At 42.5% G+C, this 21,143-nt stretch overlaps 1 protein-coding gene across 1 annotated transcript in view; it reads left to right on the top strand.

Annotated features, from left to right (window-relative positions):
* The window catches only part of SPTLC2 (serine palmitoyltransferase long chain base subunit 2), a 100,628-nt gene extending 80,510 nt beyond the window's left edge, over window positions 1-20,118 (top strand). The window contains exons 10-12 of the mRNA XM_048485017.1: window positions 6,884-7,019; window positions 8,404-8,533; window positions 14,137-20,118. Coding sequence (XP_048340974.1) covers window positions 6,884-7,019; window positions 8,404-8,533; window positions 14,137-14,256 — 386 coding nt within the window. The 3' untranslated portion in view covers window positions 14,257-20,118. The remainder of the gene's footprint in view (window positions 1-6,883; window positions 7,020-8,403; window positions 8,534-14,136) is intronic.
* The last annotated feature ends 1,025 nt before the right edge of the window (window positions 20,119-21,143 follow it).

The following is a 21,143-nucleotide window of genomic DNA, read 5'->3' as shown; positions in this document are numbered from 1 at the left end:
TGTGAGTTCAGCGTAGGCAGGTTTATGGCAGTGAAAGGAACTGCAACGCAACTGTATTTAACCATAAATGTTTCACCAAGGCACAGATCTTGGTGGCTTGAAACTCAAACAATTGTCCTGTATGTTCCTTACCAATATCAACTCTGCTGTTTTAGCACCACTGATGATTCTTCTCGGGCTGGGCTTCGAAGAAAGTGATCTCAAATTTCAAATGTTCACCAGTCTGCATTCCACGTAGTGCAAACATTGTAATAACCTCCTATCACAGAGAAGATACTTTATTCACTCCTTTATTCCTGCACTGGGGAAGAACTAAATTCCTGGCCCTACATTACTCCAACTAAGGTTGCCAATCCCCAGGTGGAGCCTGGAGATCTCCTGGCATTTACAATTGATCTCCAAAACTGAGTTCCCCGGAAAAAAATGGCAGCTTTGGAAGATGGCGTTGTAACTTGCTGAGATTCCCAAACACTGCTCTTGTCAGGGTCCATTTCCCAAATCTCCAGGTGTTTCCTAAGACAGAAGTTTCCAGCATAGTCAATAAAAACACATACAGTTGCATTATGGTGGCTAAAAGTCCAATCAGGATGGAGTCATTTAAAGTAAAAACAGTTTTCTCTGGCCACTCTTGCACACAAACATATTAGGAGGAAGAGGAAGGGAGGCCAGCCAAGATGGGCCACCAAGATGGACCACAACTTTGTAGCTCCCCCCAACTATAGGCCTGGTGGAATAGCTCTGTCTTGCAGGCCTTGTGGAACTGAGCTAAATCCTGCAGGGCCCTGAGACAGAGCATTCTAGCAGGTTGGGGCCAGAGCCAAAAAGAAAGAACACAGCTGGACACATTTTGGGCCAGGGATCACTAGTACATTGTTATTAGCAGAGAGAAATGCTCTTTGGGAGAGGTGGTCCTGCAGGTACAATATTAATTGCAGTACTAAAATCTTGAAGTGATTCTGTACTCCATGTGCAGCTGATGGAACACAGGTTGTATGTGGGCTCTCCATGTTTCCCAGTAAGGACAGTAAGAACCCATGCAGCTGCATTTCCAGATCAGACCCAAAGGTAGTCCTGTGTAGAGCATGTTAACAGTAATCCAGTCTGGAGGTGACCATTGCATGGGTCACTGAGGCTATGACAGAGCAAGACAGGTAGGGTGCCAATTGCATGACCTGACATAGATGGAAAAATGCCAGTTTGGCCACATTTGTGATCTGGGCCTCCACAGAAAGGGTGGCATCCAGAATCACACTCAGGCTCTTGAGACAGATGACTTAGGTGTTGATTGCACACTGTCAAGAGCCGGGAGCTGGCCATTTTGCAAACTGAGAAATTGTACTTCTCTGCCCCCGAGAAAAATATATACCTGAGGATAGTTTACTTTTTGAATAATAGCAGTGTAATTTCAGAACAGCTATACTCTTATTTCTTCATGTTCATAAACAATATTGGAATGAAACCGAAGGCAGTGGAACTTAAACTGAAAACTGCAAGTTTCCTGCACCAACAAAATATTTTAATCTATCGTAAATTGTCTTATTAAAAAGCTATGAAACAGTTTAAGATTACAGATTAACATGCAGATTGCAGACAGGTTTGAACCCAGAACTGCTCCAATAATGTTAGAAGAGAAGGCCTTGCATCAGAACATATATTATTATTTCAAGTAAAAATAGTATTTTTTTAAAGTACTGCTTCAAGGTAATGGACCCTACTAGTTGTCATTTTGCATAAACCTTTTGGCATAAAAAATGAGGATGATGTTATCAGAGTAACTCCTTGTCATGTTCTGTGAAAGCATCTCGTATGTCTGGCTCATGGTAACAACCTGGATAGCTTTCTTTCTCTTTCCCACCCAAACTATGTGTTGGAAATTGAATAAAATAATCCAACAGAGAAAAAACACTTGTCTTTTGGATTGTGGAATGTGCACAATAGGAACTTCCCTTGCTATGTCCCACCCTTCACTAAAGATACCTTAATATGTTTTGGTTGACTTATCATCAGACTTATTTCCTGTAGGCATCAGCTTTTGGTGCAGCCTCATTAGATCTGGTTTCTCTAATCCCGTGATGGCGAACCTACGGCACGGGTGCCCAAGGCGGCACTCAGAGCCATCTCTGTGGGCATGCATGCCATCATCTCCCCCTCCCCCTTCCCCCCTCACCCAGCCAGAGGCGGCTGCCAGCAAACGTGTTGGGAGTCATGCTGCACAGGCTTGCCGTGCACAAGACGCTCTGCCGGCTGGGGCTGAGCTTCAGGGAGGTCCTCTTGAATCAACCTGATTTGCTGTAAGTACCATCTACCGCCCCTCCCCCACAAAGCTTGGGGGACTGGAGGCTGACACGCTTTTCTTGGTGTGTAACTTTTGGGACCAAACTAAAAAAAAAAAAACTCTTTGGGGGGTAGGATTAAAAGCAGCAGTCTGGGGTGGAGGGCTTCCCATAGGGAGGAAGTACATCTGCCAAGAGCAGGGCAGGCACAGTGGTGGGATTCAGGCGCCCGCCCCAATTAGAGTGAACTGTTTGTTAAGAGCCCCCCCTCCCCTGGGAGAGAGAATGATGGGGCTTTTAGTGCCTGGGAGCCCAGGGTGGGGAGGAGAGATCTTGCAAGGTCCCTAGGCTGCGACGCCAATCCAATTCCCACAGGATCAAAGCAAAAGTACAAAAGACAAAAGGCATTTCACATTGATAAAGAATTGACTGGCAGGGAGAGGAGCATCCCTTACTGCCCTGAGCATCCCTTACCGCCCTGAGCATCCCTTCCCCACCCCCCTTGTCAGAATTAGGGCCATTCTGACAGAGGCAAATGTGGGACAGAGAGGTCCATTTCAAAATATTCTCCATGCTTTCATTTTTCTGTTCCTGGTGCAAATTGTGGGAAGTCAAGTGCTGTGATGACAGATGGCTGTTCCCCCAATTTAGCTTTCGTGAAGGTGTCCCACCCCTCGCGATTAAGCAGGTTTTCCTTAAGCTTTTATAGGATTGCCTTCCTTGACTGCCTTTTTACTTCTGTTTTGTGGTGGTGAGGTTATTGGGTTTCAGAAAGTGAAAGTTTTACTTCCCTCTCCCCCACACCCCTCCCCCTTCCCCTGCCAGGCCTCCAGTGTGATAATAGTGTAATGATCTCACAGAGATTATTAGCATTAAACCTCAGACCTAGCTTTGGGGAAGCAGTGTAGGTAACCCTGTTAAGCGCTGTTAAACCCCACTGATTTTCATGGGAAGAACTAAAGTGCGATCCTTTACTTGGGAGTAAGCTCGGTTGCTGGCAATGGGGCTTGCTTCTGAGTAAACCCTCCTAAGGTTGTGATTCACCTATTCAAAGCGTTGCACAGTTGCTTCAAAGCAAAGCCACTGACTACCACCAAGCTCACTCCCATGTAACGTGCACCTTGGAGCCAACCGTTTTTTCTAAACTAAAACCTCAGTATTCAGGTTAAATTGCTGTGTTGGCACTTTGCGATAAATAAGTGAGTTTTGGGTTGCAGTTTGGGCACTCGGTCTCAAAAAGGTTCAACATCACTGCTCTAATTTGTTGGATTGTGTTTTGCTTTCAAGATAGAGGCATCTTGAAATAACTGACAGTGTGTATTAAACTATGGGATGTTGCCTCCTAGCACGGAAACCCAGTACTATAAGGCAAGCTTAGAGAAAAGCCTGGACCTTAATGTCCTGTTTGTTGACCCTCCGGAGCAACATTGGCCACTGTGGACTAGATGGACCACTGGTCTGATCCAACCAGGCTCCTCTTATGTTCTCAATAGAGTGCTTGTATTCAGATATGGTGTCTGTCTTGTTTGTCCAGAAGGAAAATTCTTGTAAGAGGCTGCTGCCAAATAGCCGCTTCACACTTTTTGTGGCACCGTGCGTGCATCAGCATGCCCTTTCCCTGCCTCATATAAGAACTTGAATATAAATAATCTCTTCTACATTGGGACACCTGAGCAGAACTGTTTACATACATGTTTTGCATCTGTAAGTACCAGCTCACATTTAAAATCCGACATGCTGTGGAAAGAAAGCCTGAGGCGGCTTCTTGTACTTTGTGTTATGTGTATCCTGGTGAAATCAAAGGCAACCCAGCAGGCCTGTTGCTACTCAGGCTCTGATTTTTATCACTGGCGGTAGCCCTTGGTTGGATGCCTAAGGCAGGAAAACCGCCACAAATTCTGCTTCTGTTTAATGGTGTCATGCAAATCTGTCATCATGGAAGGAGAGTGAAGACTATTTTGCCTCATCCAAGGCTTATGAAATGACATATTCAGCATGCCCTAGTTGTCCAAACAGAGGAATTTGGGTTTTTTTTTTAAAAAAAAAAATTCTACATCTGTCTTTTGTATTTCCACTGGATCCCAAAATAACAGTTCTGTGTACAGATGGCAGAATGTAGTCTTTTCCTCCTCTTAGTGATACAGTTTCTATAATTTCATATGAACACTGCTAAAATTGTGATAGTATTTAATGTGATGAAGTTGACCTCTGAACCAGTAAGCATTACTCAGATTTAAATCTGTTGCATAAAGGAACAGATGTTTATAACTCCAAGCACCAGAAAAACTAGCCAGGTCATCCTGGAAAGGTCTTTTGAGTTTGCCATGTGATCCAAACAGAAACAGATGCTAATCTCAGACCTTGGAAATTAGATCATTCACTAGAAAACTGTAGAAAACAGTGAAGTGGGTTTGCAATACTGGAGAGCAATGCAGTGAAAAAGTGCAGAATGTACAGTGAAGACTGGCAAGGCTTTCACAGACAATAACTTCAACTCTGTTTTGAAGTAAAGGTAGTCTCCCATGTAGGCACAGGGTCAATACAGACCCATGGGGTAATGCTACATCACAAGGTTTACTAGGCAGATTGTTTATGAGGCTGGTTTGCCATTACCTTTCCCAGTCGGCTATAGCTGGGGTCTCCAAACTTTTCAGCATGAGGGCCACATTGTATATTTTACAAATAGTCGTGGGCCAAAAAAAAATAAATCAGTTTTATAAAAATAAATGAATAAGTTTTATGTGGCACTTTTTTGTAATCAGCATGATATGATTCAGTACAAAAGAGAAATGTGACCCTTACATTTAAAACCAAGCTTCTTTTCCAGTGAAACAGAAAATTGAAAAAAAAAACAAAGAAAATTACAAAGGCGAATGTCAATTCCAAATAAAATCCTATAGGTTCTGCTGATTCTCCATCAAGTGGGAAGGCTCAAAAGTCATAATTAGGAGAGAATTTTACTTAAAAGAATCATCTTAAACTGTAAGGATGCTTGTTTAAACATCATAATTAAACATGCCAAAGGAGGAAGTTATGTTTTGTCAAAATGCCTACTTACACTACCCCGGCAACTGAAGCCCACCCTCTTTTACACTTTTGACCCCTTTTTTTAGCTGTTTCATTTTTTAAACCTTGAGAGTAGAGTGTACTTTCATCCATGGGCTCAATTGCTTCCTGTTGCTCTTTGACTGAGATCTTGTCAGCCTAGATCTTGTCAGCCCAGTTGAGATTGGAGTTGAGCGCCTTCTTGTTGACTTTGGCTGCCTGGCACCAACATGTTGGAGGGGACGAAGGGACAGAGAAGGAAAGGGGGAGGGAAAGTGCACGATTGAGTGAAGCTGTGCGGGTCTGGAAGCCAAGCCAAAGCCTCACCTCCGAGCGGGCTTGCTTGAGCCACTTATCATCTTCCCTTTGCTCACCCCACTTTCCGCACCTGGGCTTTTTGGTAACGGGTTGGCCAAAGCGCCTGGGCCGCCTCCACACAGCCAGAGCCTCCATCTCCTCCTTTTGTGGCCTCAAGCAAGGGGTGAGTGAGCTATCTGGGCTGGATAAAATCTTGTAGTGAACGGAATGAGGCCCTTGAGTCATCGTTCGGAGACTCAAGGTCTACACTTTATCCCCAGTGAGCTGAGTATATACAGCAACTGACCATTCTGTTGCCCTCTTGAGCAACTCCACTTTTCATATTCTTGTGAATGAAAGAAACATATGGGATCTTTCCTGCCTTTGTAGTTTTTAATTTCTAAAGACTCCAGTTAAATTAGTCTGTTGTCAGAGTATGAGCTAGACTGTAAAGCAAACACTGATCCCGCTGTCTTTCTCCTTGATTGTGAGATCAGAATATGACATGTTTGGCTCTGAAGTATACTGTATACCGTACCACTCTTGTTCTTAGGACACTGATATGGTTTTCTTGAGTCATGGTTCTTCCTAGGGTGCCTCCTCACTGCTTTGTACATCAGAGTGCAGCTCTGAAAGCAATGGTAGACCTACTAGCTTCTTGGTATGATGTGGGTAGGCAGTCCACTAGATGTACCGTAGCTGCCAGAGAAATGCTCATTTAATTAATTTTATGATCTGCCATGAATTTTCCCAGGAGAACCCTCTGCTGCTACAAAATCTTTCTCTATGTATCTAAAGCAGGGGTGTCCAACTCTGGCCCTTCAGATGTTCATAAAATTGTGTTTCAAAAGCCTGTGCCTGTCTTAATCTAGAAATGTTACTTACACTGTATATGACATTCAACTGCTCATGGCATTTTCCCCTTATCCACAGCATTTGTACCTTACTGGCTTATTGGTTACCTGAGGAAAAGTAGACATGATCTTCCCAACTAAATACCTCTTTTTCATGTACATTTGGTTCCTTGTTATAAGCTAGTGTAGAATATTTTTGCTGTTAACCCAAGACCTGCAGGCAAATTTTACTGTTCTCTTAAGATTTGTTGAAGGATAAATGTGAAATTGAAGAGAGCCTTGGTCACAGTGAGGGGATGCTAACATTTTGTAACACTTTAATATGAGTTTCTCTCAAGCTGTTAGTACCAGTATTGATATCCAAACACGATTCAGGAAGAGTACAATACATTTCCTTCCATTTTTGTGCTTCAGGCAAGCAGAGGATACAGCAACTGTCTGCCAACACCAAGTATTTTCGGAAGCAGCTTAAGAATATGGGCTTCATCATCTATGGAAATGAAGACTCTCCTGTTATACCTTTGATGCTATATATGCCTGCAAAAATTGCGTAAGTTGTATACAGAGGAAGTAGCCATTCAGCAGTTTGCTTGTTTGTTTGTTTGTTTATTCAATTTGATAAATCGCCCTACCCCCCCCCCCCCGAAGGGCTCAGGGCGGTGTACAGCAAAACAACAACAAACACAGTAAAAAAAAATCGAATAATCCCAGTAAAAATAATACAAAACCTTAGAATTATAGCAGCAGTAACCTTCAATAGTTAATAGCAAGAGACGTCTGGCATCACACCCAAGTGATCAAACCCTGGGAGGGGGCTGGTAGATGGTCAAATACACAGCCACTGCACAGGGCAATGAGAGGGGCGGGCTCAGCAGCCGGGCCCCCCAAAAGTTGAAAACATAGCAACCATTGCAGACAGTTCACTTCTTAATTCAAACCCTGAAATGCAGACTGAAGGAGATGCAGTTGTATGTTGACAGGCAAGAATATGCAGTAGAATGTCAACAAAAAGTAAAATGATCCCTGCCACCCAAATTGGAAGCTGAGTCTAATACACAGCTAAGTTGTGTATACCAAAATGTCAAAAACTACCTGATTTATTTGCAACTGTTGGAATCTCAAAATGCTGGGCTCTGAATATTCCTGAACAGCACCAACCTTGGAAGAATTAGGACTAATCAAAGGAAACACTTCTTCACGCAACGTGTGATTGGTGTTTGGAATATGCTGCCACAGGAGGTGGTGATGGCCACTAACCTGGATAGCTTTAAAAGGGGCTTGGACAGATTTATGGAGGAGAAGTCGATTTATGGCTACCAATCTTGATCCTCTTTGATCTGAGATTGCAAATGCCTTAACAGACCAGGTGATCGGGAGCAACAGCCGCAGAAGGCCATTGCTTTCACATCCTACATGTGAGCTCCCAAAGGCACCTGGTGGGCCACTGCGAGTAGCAGAGAGCTGGACTAGATGGACTTTGGTCTGATCCAGCTGGCTTGTTCTTATGTTCTTATGTTCTTAACCTTCTGTTTGGATAGCAGGCAGCTGAAGAGGGGCAGTGATTGGAATTCTTGGTAAGTGAACTCCTAAGCTGAAATTGCTGTATTTTCTCAACATGATTTTCAAGCTGGAGTTACAGATCCATTTAGAAGCAGCCTGCTAAGAGACCAGCCCTTGCCAAATACAATCTTTCAGCTTTGTGAAAACTTGATAACAGTTAAAACCTTTCTAGGAACACCTCTGGACTGAACAAAAGAGGTCTTTGTGTTCAGGCATTCTTTTGCCATGGCAAAACAGTAGAAGCTGGAAGTAGAGGCTTCCCCATCACTCTTCACCAAAGGCCTTCTTGAGTTGGAGCAGTGTAGGACTTATGGTGGAAGTGGGGGCTGCTCTTCCTTTTGTTACAGCCATTAACTTTGTCTTGTCTTTTGCAGAGCATTTGGGCGAGAGATGTTGAAAAGGAATGTAGCGGTTGTTGTTGTAGGTTTCCCTGCCACTCCTATAATTGAATCCAGAGCCAGATTTTGTTTATCGGCAGCACATACCAGAGAGATGCTTGACACTGTAAGTACCTTTAAGTTTCAGTCTGTTCTTTCTCTGAAAGCAAAAGTCAATTTGAGCTAGTTTCTTTTCTCTTTTTTTCTTTCTTTTTTGGGGGGATGGGGGTGGGGGGTGTATAGCAGTAGCCCCACAGAGGCTAGACATGTAAAGGATCTTCTGGCCAGTTAGGGTGGTACAGGAATTTTGTGCATGCCCTCTGAATCATGCTACCTTACGTCTTTCCATTCAATTGCTATAGAGTGCTGCATTGATGTGTGAGAACTGTTGATGGAAAAACATTTTGCTCTTGGTTCTGAACTGATCCCTTGTTACGGTGCTAAGATTTCTGTACTGCATCCATCGGATTCTAGAGCTATCATTCTCAAGAACAGTGCTGTGCTTACATGCTTGCTTGGGAGGCCATGAGCTGTATGAAGAATTCATTCTAGACAACACTTGTGATTTTTTATCCTGCTGTAGAGGAACAGATTGATTAACTTGTTGGCCTCCATGTCAAAAGTGTTGAAGTTTTAATCCAGTTAAGAGTCCTTCAGATTGTGGGTGGTAGCACTTTGATACCATGCAGGTAATGGAGCTGGGTAACTCTCTAAGTGTGTTGTCAGAGGACTGCAATTATGGTTAGAAGGTGCTGAGGATTTCATATATTAGGAGTTTTATTTCCCTAGAAACATTCAGAAATCTTTTTTAGAAAACCTATATTAACATAAATTCAAGTTCTCAGTTACTTTTGATCTCACTCCATACTGTTTTGTGTATAAATATATTATACATATAATGCTTTCATTGTACAGGTGTAGGGCTAACACTATACATTTACGTGGTTGAACATTTGCAAGCAAACACGACTGAATGTTAATTTACGGAACAAAGGAATTACTACTAAAGATAATTTAGTAGATTAAGTAATCTTTGAAAGACCAGTATTAAATACTTGAGAACTTGAAAGTCTTGGGTACCGTGAGACCAATTGGGTAGTAGACTCAGTTTAAAAATGAACACTCTCTCTTGTGTGTTTGACAGGGACAAATCATTTGGATGCTGAAAAAATCTATGTAGAAAGGTTTAGTACATGTTGTATACAGCACATCTGTGCACCATCTTGCCCAGTTTCTGGTTTGTTTAGTGGAGAACCAAAAGAATCCGAACAGATTCTGTGTGGCTCATGCATGAACAACGCACTTACAATCACCAATAGTTAAATATAGTTTCATTATGCAGTCTTGTCACATGATGGCTTGCATCCAGTGAAGGAAATTCCATGAACAGAATGGGCAGGTTGTTTTTGCCAGTTCTTCCCTCCTTGTTGTGGATCTTTGACTTCCTATTCCCCACAGCTGATCTAGATGGGTCCCTTTTCCTCAGGGGCAGCACTGGGGGCATGGACAGAACCCTTTTTACCTGTAAAAATTGCTGGATCCAAGCCAGGACTTGAGACAGGTTGGAACACTCATATTTAGAAAAGCAGAAACAAACAAGGGAATCCATTCCGATGCTGCCCTAATGAAAATGGCACTGTGCATCCTGTTCAATTTGTCTCGAAAGTTCTGAAGATGTAATCCGTCTAAACTTTCTGTTCTTCATATAGTTGCATTGCTTTTTTAAAATTGCTATTTCAGAGCTAAGTTTTGATCCTCTTCAGTGAACACCACTTTTGAAATGTACAGGTTTACTGTTATGCTTCAAAGAATAGCAAATGTATTGTGATATAGGGTGTGTAGACCAAAGTCACTTTTGTTGCTTCTGGCAAAGGGGATTCTAGTCCACATTTAGTCTGTAATGTTTGACGAGGGTGGAGAGAAAAGACCATGTAGCAGCCTTGCACATCTTTTCCACCGATGCGTTGTTATTAAAAGCCACATTGGTGTACATGTGGTGTACTGAATGTGCTGTTATTCCTATTGGGACAGTGAGACCTTGGGGCCTATAGGTTTCAGCTACACACTCTCTGAGGCATTTACTGATGTTTTGGGGGGATAGCTTCGTCCCTCTATTGTGGTTGGCTACTGAAATGAAGAGTGACTCAGATCAGGAATTAAGATGACGTGGAAATTCTGCAACAGCTGACCCATCTGCTGTGGTCCCATTCATCACAGTTCGCCAAACTATCCCAGAAGAAGCCTAGCTGGCCAGCAAAACACAACCACAAGCCCTCATCAGCACAAGTCTGAAAGGAACACTCCTTTATTTATTGATGTTTTGTTTCTTGATGTTATGATTATTGATGTTTGTTCACCGCCCTGAGCCCTTCGGGGTAGGGTGGTATACAAATCAAATAATACAATACAATAAAAACTTATGCCACAATAACTTAATCAGATTAGATCCAAGACTGTACAAATGAAGCACTCGCACAAGGAAGGGGGGCAACTCTCAGTGAGCTCCCCCTCCCCCGCTTCTGACCCTTGTCCTGCATAGCCCGTTCTGGAGAATCCCCTGATGTTCAACAGCAGAGGGCTACTCTGATGGGCTTGGCTGCTGGAGGAAAGGCTGCATGGCACAAATTGTTTTAGCAAACTTGCTCCACTGTGAAGGCTTGGAGCCAGTCCATTCATCTCTACAGTACCACTGGACTCCCCTAATTCCTTTCAAGCAGTCATTTTCAAACCAGCTGTCAACTGTTCCATGCTACATGAGGACACTAACTGAGGTCTGTTTTCTTTTGCCGTGGCATAAGCAGCGCCAGGAACATCACCTCCTGTTCATTTAAGAGTACCAAAATAACTTGGAAGAAAATGATCTTACAGTGTTCATCCTTCCTTTTCTCCAGAATTCATGAACTTGCTTGTGTTCATCATGGTCAGAGTGTGGAGTCATCAGAATCAAACCATTTTTACCAGATTATCAAAAAGTGGTAAAAAATGAAGTATGCACTAGTCCAGTGATGGCGAACCTATGGCACGGGTGCCAGAGGTGGCACTCAGAGCCCACTCTGTGGGCATGCACAAACAGAGTTCATCATGTGGGAGGGAATCGCCCCCCACACACACACTCATCCAGGCTGGCCTGGGCCGCTGGGCTCGATTATTAGCATTAAACCTAAGACCTAGTTTTGGGGAAGCAGTATAGGTAACCCTGTTAAGCGCTATTAAACCCCACTGATTTTCATACAAAGAACTAAAATGCGATCCTTTACCTGGGAGTAAGTTCAGTTGCTGGCAATGTGGCTTGCTTCTGAGTAAACCCTCCTAGGGTCGATATTCACCCGTTTGAAGAGTTGCATGGTTGCTTCAAAGCAAAGCCACCTTCTACCACCAAACTTACTCTTGAGAAATGCACGCCCCAGAGCCAACCATTTTTTCTAAACTAAAACCTCAGTATTCAGGTTAAATTGCCGTGTTGGCACTTTGCGATAAATAAGTGGGTTTTGGGTTGCAGTTTGGGCATTCAGTCTCAAAAAGGTGCGCCATCACTGCACTAGTCAGTGGATGATTTTTAGAGGGAGCCTAAACTGAGTGGGAAGAAGGGAGGCTATATAGAGCTTGCCTCACAATTCCTGAATTTTAGTGGTGCCTTGCTAGAAAGAAAATGTGTTTTCCTTCTCTCCCTCCCACCATTGTTGAGTGAGGAAGTCTCTCTCTCTCTCTCTCTCTCTCTGTCTCACACACACACACACACACACACACACACACACAAACCCCAACAACATTATTTGTAATACTCTCGTATTAAATCCACCCACATGATGGGTAACAGGTCTCTGTTACAATGTGAAACTGTTTTATGTAAGTAAAACTTCCTGGCCTGAAAATATTCTGGCCTTGGATCAGAGCAAAGCCCCTCATAACCTGCATCCCTGTGGGCTGGTTCTTTCTTTTCAGTGATGAAAAATATATTACACTTTCCCAAAGTCAGAGTTCAGCCATGCCATTTCCTTTGTAGTCTTTTGCAAGTCACATGTTCCTCTTTGTTTTAAATTAATAAAATCCTAAATCTGAGTTCAAGAACAACAGTTAGCAGACTCTTTTCAACTGAAATTCAACCTCAAATGATTTCCATATGTTGCTTTTTGTGCTAAACTTCTGCTGAAAATATGTTCACTGTTAAACTGTGCTTACCAGTTCCTTTCCTTGTAATTCTTCCTTCCCTGCTCCCCTGTGCAGCATAAATTAGGGCTCTGCCCTTCCAAAGTGTATCCTCACTTTGAAATGTATGGTGCTCATTTGTTTTCCATTGTCCATTATTAAGACTGTATTATTGAGGAGATAAGAGCTACTGATTTGGGGAGGGGGTTATTTCCTCAGGTGCTTGTCATGTATTTACTCCTGAGAAGGAGGGGCAAAGATGAGCGGCATATTAAAAAGTTGTGGGGTAAGAAGAGACAGGGTGAAAACAGAAAAGGTTCATTATTCATCTAGCGAGGAGAATAATCGCACTATTAATCGCACTGGTTCGAGCAAAGCGCTCTGGAAGAGAAGCCACTGAATTAATGGGAGGCATAAACAGTGAGTTGCAGACTGTGCATTCTCTTCACTGAACTGTAAATTCTGTACAGAGAATGAATTCCTGACTATAAAAAAATTGTGCTATTTTATACATTCTGCTTCTGTTAGGTCATAGGAGAGGCAAGGAAAACTTTCCCCAGCTGGTTCCATGGATTTTATTGGAAGTTGCTGAGACTCACAAATGCTTCCAAACTATTTTTGTAGGCTAGAGCCATGCCATCTTAAAAGCAAATGCTGAGGTTTCTCAGGATGTTGTGCTTGACACTAGATACTGACCTTCTGTTCTTGTGTGGAATTGCAGAGGATCTACTAACGCATTTCTTCTTCTTGCTGTATAACTCTGCAATGTGCAGTAGGAGAGTAAACTGTTGTTCTGAGCGCAATAAGATAAAAGAAACTACATTCCTGAAAACTCTCAGTCTGCTCAAAATAACTGTGAAATACATGCATTTTTTAAAAATGTAGAAGATCCGAGAACCGGGAAGCTAGTCCCATGAGCCATCGGGGTAAAATTTGGACTTGAGCAAACTGTAACCTCTGTAAGTCTTCAGGGTGGATCCTAGACTACAAGTTCTGTTTTGCCTATAGAACAGTGGTGGTGAACCTATGGCACTCCAGATGTTCATGGACGACAATTCCCATCAGCCCCTGCCAGCATGGCCAATTGTGCCATAGGTTCCCCACCACGGCTATAGAACAAAACCTTTGTGCCCTTCCTTTCTCATCATATCTCCTTATGTGCACACATCCAAAAATTGCTCTGGTGGGTCAGGGGATACTCCACAGGGATGGGGAGGGAAATCTATGGAAATTATTCATTTTGTTTACACCCTACTTGATGAGGGAAGTCTATGGAAATTATTCATTTTGTTTACACCCTACTTTTCTACCCAGTGGGGACCCCAAATAGTTCAAACTGTTCTCTCCATTTTACTCTAAGAGCAACTTTGTGAGGTAGGTGAAGTCAAGAGTGTGCAATTGGCCCAAGCTCACCAAGCAAGCCGACATAGCGGAGTGGGGATTTAAAGCTGGGTCTCCCAGATCCCAGACCAACATTGTAATCACTGCACCACGCTGATATAATGCGCCCCTGATGCCACTTCGTATAATGTGGGGGCGTGATTTATTTTCACCTTTAATATCTGCTGTTCCTCTGTTTTTCAGGCTTTAAAGGAAATTGATGAAATCGGAGACCTCTTGCAAATAAAATATTCCCGTCACCAGTTGGTACCTCTCCTTGACCGGCCTTTCGATGAGACCACATATGAAGAGACAGAAGACTGAGTTCTCCCTCTGTGTCCTGTGGGGTTTGCTCCTCTATAACAAGACTCTTGTATGGTTCTGAGGCCAAGGTTCTTGAACCAAGCACTCACTTACTGCTTTAGCATATAAACAGAGACTTTATACTTGCACAACTGAAGTAGTTACAGGAGCTCTAAATTGTGTTTTGTACGTGGCAAAGCAAAATCTGGCTTTTATTCCTATCGCTTCATCGTCTTGCCATTGGAAGATGCATGGCTCTGACATGCTGCTTCCTTAAATTTTTTTTGTCACAGTGACATCACAGTGCCCATAGTTGGCAGTGGGCATGTTACCTGTCATGCTGCCATGTGGACACTGTGAGCTACAGTACTTCTGTCACAACATTTCCAGATTCATACCTAAAGTCTCACCACCTTGGGAGTGCAAGACCTTTCATTTTCAGTCAGAGCTTCTGAGGAGATTGTTGGCTGCTAATTTAAATGTATTTAACAAGAAATAATCAACCAAAGTATATTCTTTTTTTGCATTTGCTTGATTTAAAGCTTAGCACACTTTTTAATTTCCTGTTAAGTGGTGGCTAGTTTGCCATTTTCAGGACTGTTGTTCAGTTCCTCAAGGAACAAGCAGGGGGACCTTCTGGGACCTTTTCGGTCTAAGTACCAATCTTTCCTCTAAGGTAAGTGGCAAAATTATCCCTGAAGTAGACAGTCCTCATGGGCATTTGTACAAGTAATCCAGCTTCAGGATGTACCTGCTGCCAGATTTGAATTTTGCTTTTTTAATTGTCTTTGGTTGGAAACCTCTTGCAAATGAGAGGAAAATCACGACATCGTTATATTGTCCATCAGAAGGAGGAAATCATACTCTGGAACTCTTCAGGTGCCTTATTTTTTCCACTCAATTTCCTAAAAGGGTTTTTTTTAAATGCCCACATGGCTAAATTGAGCTATTGTACCAAGAACACTAACCACATGGTACAGTGGTATTTCATGCCTCTGCTCCTTCCTGTCTTTGCTGGGACCACAGAAGTAGGCAGCATCAGTTAAATCTGCTCTCCACACAGATAAGCATTTGCCCTACAATTTGATATCAGGCTGCTTTTGAGACGGACACATCAAGTGCAGTTAACAGAACTCCAGCCTTTAAAACTGGGCAGGTAGAAGCTCTTGCAATGGTCTTGGGATTCTTCATGCAAGTGGAGGCAGCCTTCTGAAATTAGGCCGAATTGTAAGAATGTAGTGGTTTAGACACAGTCTTTCTCTAGTTGGATCTGGAAAAAAATCTGTTAAGAGAACTTTCTTCTGTTTCGTCCCTGCTTTTTCTACTTTCAAAAGAAATCAGTCCTGTGGAGCCCTTGAAAGTGAAAAGATGGGCATGAGTCACTTTTTAGAAAATGATCACACTGGAGAATTTGATTCTCAGTAGCAAATTAAAGCGAGAATTGATGTAGAAAAAAGTGGCAATTACAGGTATTAAAAATGGCCACAGCTAAGTGTCCTCAAGGGTACTCAGTTTATGATGGCTGTATTCTCGTTATTTGCTGGAGATCATATAGAATGTGTAGATAGGACAAGGTGCAGTTACGTTATTTTGCACATGCACTGTGAAGGCACGCTGTCAGTGTTCTTTAATACCAGAATTCGTTGACTTTTTATACATAACAAACCTCACTCTTTCTCTGTCTGACTTCTCTCAAAGGATTACATTTGAGCAGCTCAAGATTCACGGGACTGCTTAATGAGCCTCTGCCTCAGAATTATTAGTCTCTGTTTTCTATTTCTGTGTAGCAAGAACTTCAGTAAGTTCAGCATAAGGATTCCTGAGGGGTGAATCAGAATTCAGAAATACTGATAGTAGACTGTGGGATGGGTCACAACAGTGGTTCATGTTGCATGGTATATCACTGCCAGCAAGCACACTCATCCAGTTAGAGGGTCAGATATGCTGGACATCTTGAAACTTAACAGGGTGATGGGAGCAGGGGCTTGCATGCTGTTTCTACTGAGTCATGTGGCCCTTATGCATCAAAAGCCAAATGCAGAAGAAGAAGGAAGCAATAAAAACAGTATTTAATTTTTCATTTCACCTAAGTTCTGGGTATTCTTTGATTAACTAGAATTGGTCTTTCTGGAATTTTTGTCTTTCCATCAGATTTTAGCAGCATTGTTTTTGAGGACCTGCCACCAGCTCAAACCTGTGTTCATCCCAGATCAAAACACTGACCATACTGACAACACTCCGCTTTTCTCTGTCTTTAGCTTGCTTGAGGACAGTGCTAACTGTTGCAGCAAATCTTCTGAGTTACACCGGTATTTTCTGAAGTCCTAAAGTATGGAAGTAAACTATACAGATGCCACTGTTTCCTATAATATCATAACACTCCCCTGATCTGGGCCAGACTCTTCATAGAACTAGAATGTAAACAGCAGGTATTCTCAAAATTCTTTCCTTTGAGAGAATTAAACTGGTTAGCTGTAGGCTTTACTGGTTTATCCTTTACAGTTTGGGTAAAGACTGGAAATTCAGTGCTAAAAAGTTCTCGCCAAAAATAAAATTCATGCTATGTGTCCTAGCAGTAGAGCTGTGCACATGTTTTTACACACACATACGCGTGCACACAGTCAAGTTCACTAAGAAATAGCTGTAAAGGCATGTCTTACAAGTGATTGACATTTTTATGGACTTTGTATAAAGTTGAGTACCAAATTTTGGCTGTTCTTGAACCTCGTTTTCATTTATTGCATCACCCATGATTTTATTTGTAGAAGTGCTTCTGTAAAATCTGTAAGAATAGGGAAATATAACCAGATGGATGATGGCAGGTGGTATGTTTTGAGAATTCAGGTCTGATTAAAAAATAAAAACCTTAATAGTCCTGTTCAGAGAAATGTGGAAAGTCAGGTAAGCAATGGAAGAGGTGTTGTCAGCACGTCTATCATATGGCCTGATATTGCCCAACAAATGTGAAGTTTTATGTGTTTGGGGAGGTGACCTTTAAGTGGGGGCAGCAAGAAGCAGGAAAGACCGGGTGGCAAATGAGACTGCAGGACTTCCACCCCCACCCCCCCTTCCATGTCTCGCTTGGTAGGAAGGACACAGTGGCTTGGATCCAAAGGATCTTTCAAGATCATAGATCTTTCAAGAATTACATGGGTCTGATGTGTGGTGGTGTGAAGTGGGGACTAATAAAAATCTCCCCTCCCCCACTAATAGAAGTATCCACCTGCTAATGAAAGATTGCTGTGGTTTACAGTCCAGTATATTTTATTGGGGGGGGGGGGAGGGATACGTATATCAAAGTATACCATAGGAATCAAATATTTGACACAAGACGTGCAAAAGTCACCTCCACAGCTCTAGTTCTTCTCTTCCCCCACCCCAATATTTCAAACATACATTTAATTCCAAAATAGTTTTAAGATGCTTTGAAGAAACTTGCTGTGGTTCTCAAGCTATCAACATAATGTAATGTGGAAAGGATTGGCTTCTAGGAACAAAAAACCCAACTTCCCTGGCTTTACATTGTGCCTGTTGATCACTCACGAAGAACAGCAAGTGAAATTCTGTGTGATATGCTTCATTGGGATAAAAGCAGAAATGAATATTTCAAAAGACTAACACTACTAAGTGCACCTGATACTAAACGAGGACAGTGAGTGTTGTAACTCTTTTATTACTATCTCTGCCCCCCCCCCCCTTTATTGTTTTTGCATTAATGCATGAGTTGCTGGATTTGGAGTAATTGGAATTTCTTCTATGAACTCTACCTAAACCAAGTTTCCAAAATACCTGCATCAGCTGAAATGATTGCATAGGTGGAAAAGCCAGGGAGAGCGAGGAAACATTATTTGCTATGTGGACCTGATCTCTGAAGTCTCTGTATGTTCATTTTTGAAGTCAGGTTGTGTTTCGTTCTCCCCCACCTCACTCCCATTCCTGAGGACAAATGCAATGGGCAGGAAGGGTCCAATTGAGCACACTAGTCCAAAGACCGTATATTGATGTACAGCAATAAGTGTATCTTTGGAAGCTGGGCAACTAAATACCTGTTCATGCTAAACATGGTCATAGTCCTCTTTTTCATACGTTGCTGTGCTGCTGCTCTGTACAGAAACCTGATAAGATGTCCTAGGACCAGAGCTTGAAATGTGAGGGACCCTCATCCAAACAGAGGATGCTATTCTCAGCACTGTCTAAGGGTTGATTTTCAGTTGCCTCTTTGCATTCTAGTATGGATTCCAGTATATGTGTAACGTAGCCCTTGTATTTTTCAGATGTGCACAGGCTTTTTGGGGGGTTGGGTGGGTGATGATTTCTTTTAAAGTGTACATGATTGCTTAAGGCTCAGACTTTGCTGACAATATTTTAAAGGCTCAAATTCTGAGAGATGTTCAGATTTCATATCTGGTATGGGCATGCATCCTAGAGTACAAAAAGTAAAGCGAGAACTGGTCCAGAAGTTCTTTGTGGTGGTGCTTGTGTGTGTGTGGAAGCAATATTATGTTTGTGTCCTGAAAAGTAGGTGAGAATACTGCAAAGAACACTACTATTTTTTTTAAAAGCCTTAATTGCTGTGTTCTTGGCAAGATTTAAACTCACTGTTAGAATAGAAATTATTTGCAAATATGATGTGCTTTAACCTTCTATGCTAACTGAGTCTGTTCATATGGTCAGTAGAGGCAGATCTATCAAGCTTAAAATGGTGAAGGATGACAGCTAACTATTGTGCAGGTCTCAAGGCTTGAAAGTTCTCTCCCTACCTTTCCCCCACAAACTCTTGAAGCAAGTAGATTTTACACTGTCTCTCACGGTGAATATATTACAAAAACGCACCAGATGATAGTTGAATACATGTCTGATGAAGGAGTTTGTTCTCCAGCTTCTGACCAAATGGCATGAATGTTGTTCTCTCTTTCATCTCATGGATGAAAATAATTCCTCCTGATCAGATTGACATGATGAATACTATCTTGGGCTAAATTGTCATGATGAACTATATGTGGGAACTGGATCTTAGCTTGCTAACTTGCATTCTGGCTGGTCACCCTGAGTGCTTTCCATGTGAACTTGACCCTCTTGATGTGATGCTGTGGTGATCTTGGAGTTGCTTTGCTGCTTAGGACTTAAGAGCCATTCCTAGTTAACTAGTTGATATGCTCAACAACTCATAGACAAAATGAGGAAAATAAGATTTTTATGCAGGCAGCTATGGCAGCTAGCACATTACCTAATCATCTGCAGGTAGATATTTCTAGGCGGCTGGGATACGCCAACAGGTGTCAGTTTACCAAAACAATGTCCAAAAACATAAGTGCACTGAAATAAGCAAGACTTGTCTGTTGCCATTTGCCAAATCATGCCTGCTTGGCCAGTATTTTTAGCCATCCCGTTAAATAAAACCACCTCTGCTGCTTTTACAGGCAGTTGCAGAGGGGAGAAATGATTTGGGAAGAAAACCCAAATAATGAGAACAAATATATGGAGCCTGAGGCTTTAGGCCATCAGCCCCAAAGCTAATGGTGGCCCATATATTTGATAGTCCTCATGCAGACTTGCTCTCTAAGTTGCAACTTGTCTTAAATGTCACTGTGCTCTGATGCTTCTGTGTTGCTAATAATGTACATATATCCTAGATTTTTGTAGGTACTAAACATTTTAAATGAAATTTTTAATTATCTTCCCCAGAACGTTTTCTTCCAGAATTACCACTTTTTTACATCTTCAGCAACTAACACAGAGTTGGGTATCATTTGGAAAAGGGTGTGGAACAGCAGGAACTATATTAGCTTTTGAGAAAGTAATAATGCACGTTCAGCTGAGAGAGACCGCTTGACAAAAAGAAATCTAATTATGTTCTGCTTAATAAAAGACTTCCAAATAAAACCTGTGTGAATATTTTTCTGGTTGATGTTCCCTGGAAAGTAAAGGTAACTCTTCTTGAATGTTGATATAGTAGCACTGGAGTGAGTGGCCTGTACTGAATGCCAGCTGGAATAGAGGGAAACACCAATCTTTCGATCAGCAAACGAGCAAATCATGTAATACTCTTGTTACCTTTCCCCAGTTTAGCTTCAAGTCTGTTTACAAATAGAAACAAGAAATATTCTCCCATTGCAAAAAGGGAGTAATTCAGCCTTCTACCAAAACATCTGGCAAGCTATACTGCCTTGCATCTTTTCTTGAATGTCTGTCTGAAGATACTCTTTCTTGTGTCCTTTGGTAGGCTGTCTGCAGATTATATGCAGCTACAGGGAGAGGTCTGAGGTCTGGTGAGGTGATTGCAAACTGTTGAGAGGAGCATAGCTGGTGCATGGAGCTGGAGGTGTTTTCAAGGCTTCAGGGCTTTAAAGGTAGTTTGTCGTTGCCCATCTCCGTGTTACAACCCTCGTATTGGAGGTCTCCCATCCAAATACTGGTCAGAATCAGGGCTGAGAGTGTATGACTGGCTGAAGGTCACCCAGCAAGCCTCCATGACCTGAGTGGGGACTTGAACCTGAGTTTCTAAGGTCCTAGTCCAGGGGTAGGGAACCTGCGGCTCTCCAGATGTTCAGGAACTACAATTCCCATCAGCCCCTACCAGCATGGCCAATTGGCCATGCTGGTAGGGGCTGATGGGAATTGTAGTTCCTGAACATCTGGAGAGCCGCAGGTTCCCTACCCCTGTCCTAGTCCAACACCTTAGCCCAGTGATGTTGAACCTTTTTGAGACCGAGTGCCCAAACTGCAACCCAAAACTCACTTATTTATCGCAAAGTGCCAACACAGCAATTTAACCTGAATACTGAGGTTTTAGTTTAGAAAAAACGGTTGGCTCCAAGGTGCGCGTTACATGGGAGTGAGCTTGGTGGTAGTCAGTGGCTTTGCTTTGAAGCAACTATGCAACGCTTTGAATGGGTGAATCACAACCT

The sequence above is a fragment of the Sphaerodactylus townsendi genome, linkage group LG02, assembly GCF_021028975.2.
Source record: "Sphaerodactylus townsendi isolate TG3544 linkage group LG02, MPM_Stown_v2.3, whole genome shotgun sequence".
NCBI lineage: Eukaryota > Metazoa > Chordata > Lepidosauria > Squamata > Sphaerodactylidae > Sphaerodactylus > Sphaerodactylus townsendi.
This window is presented reverse-complemented; position numbering and strand designations above follow the sequence as displayed.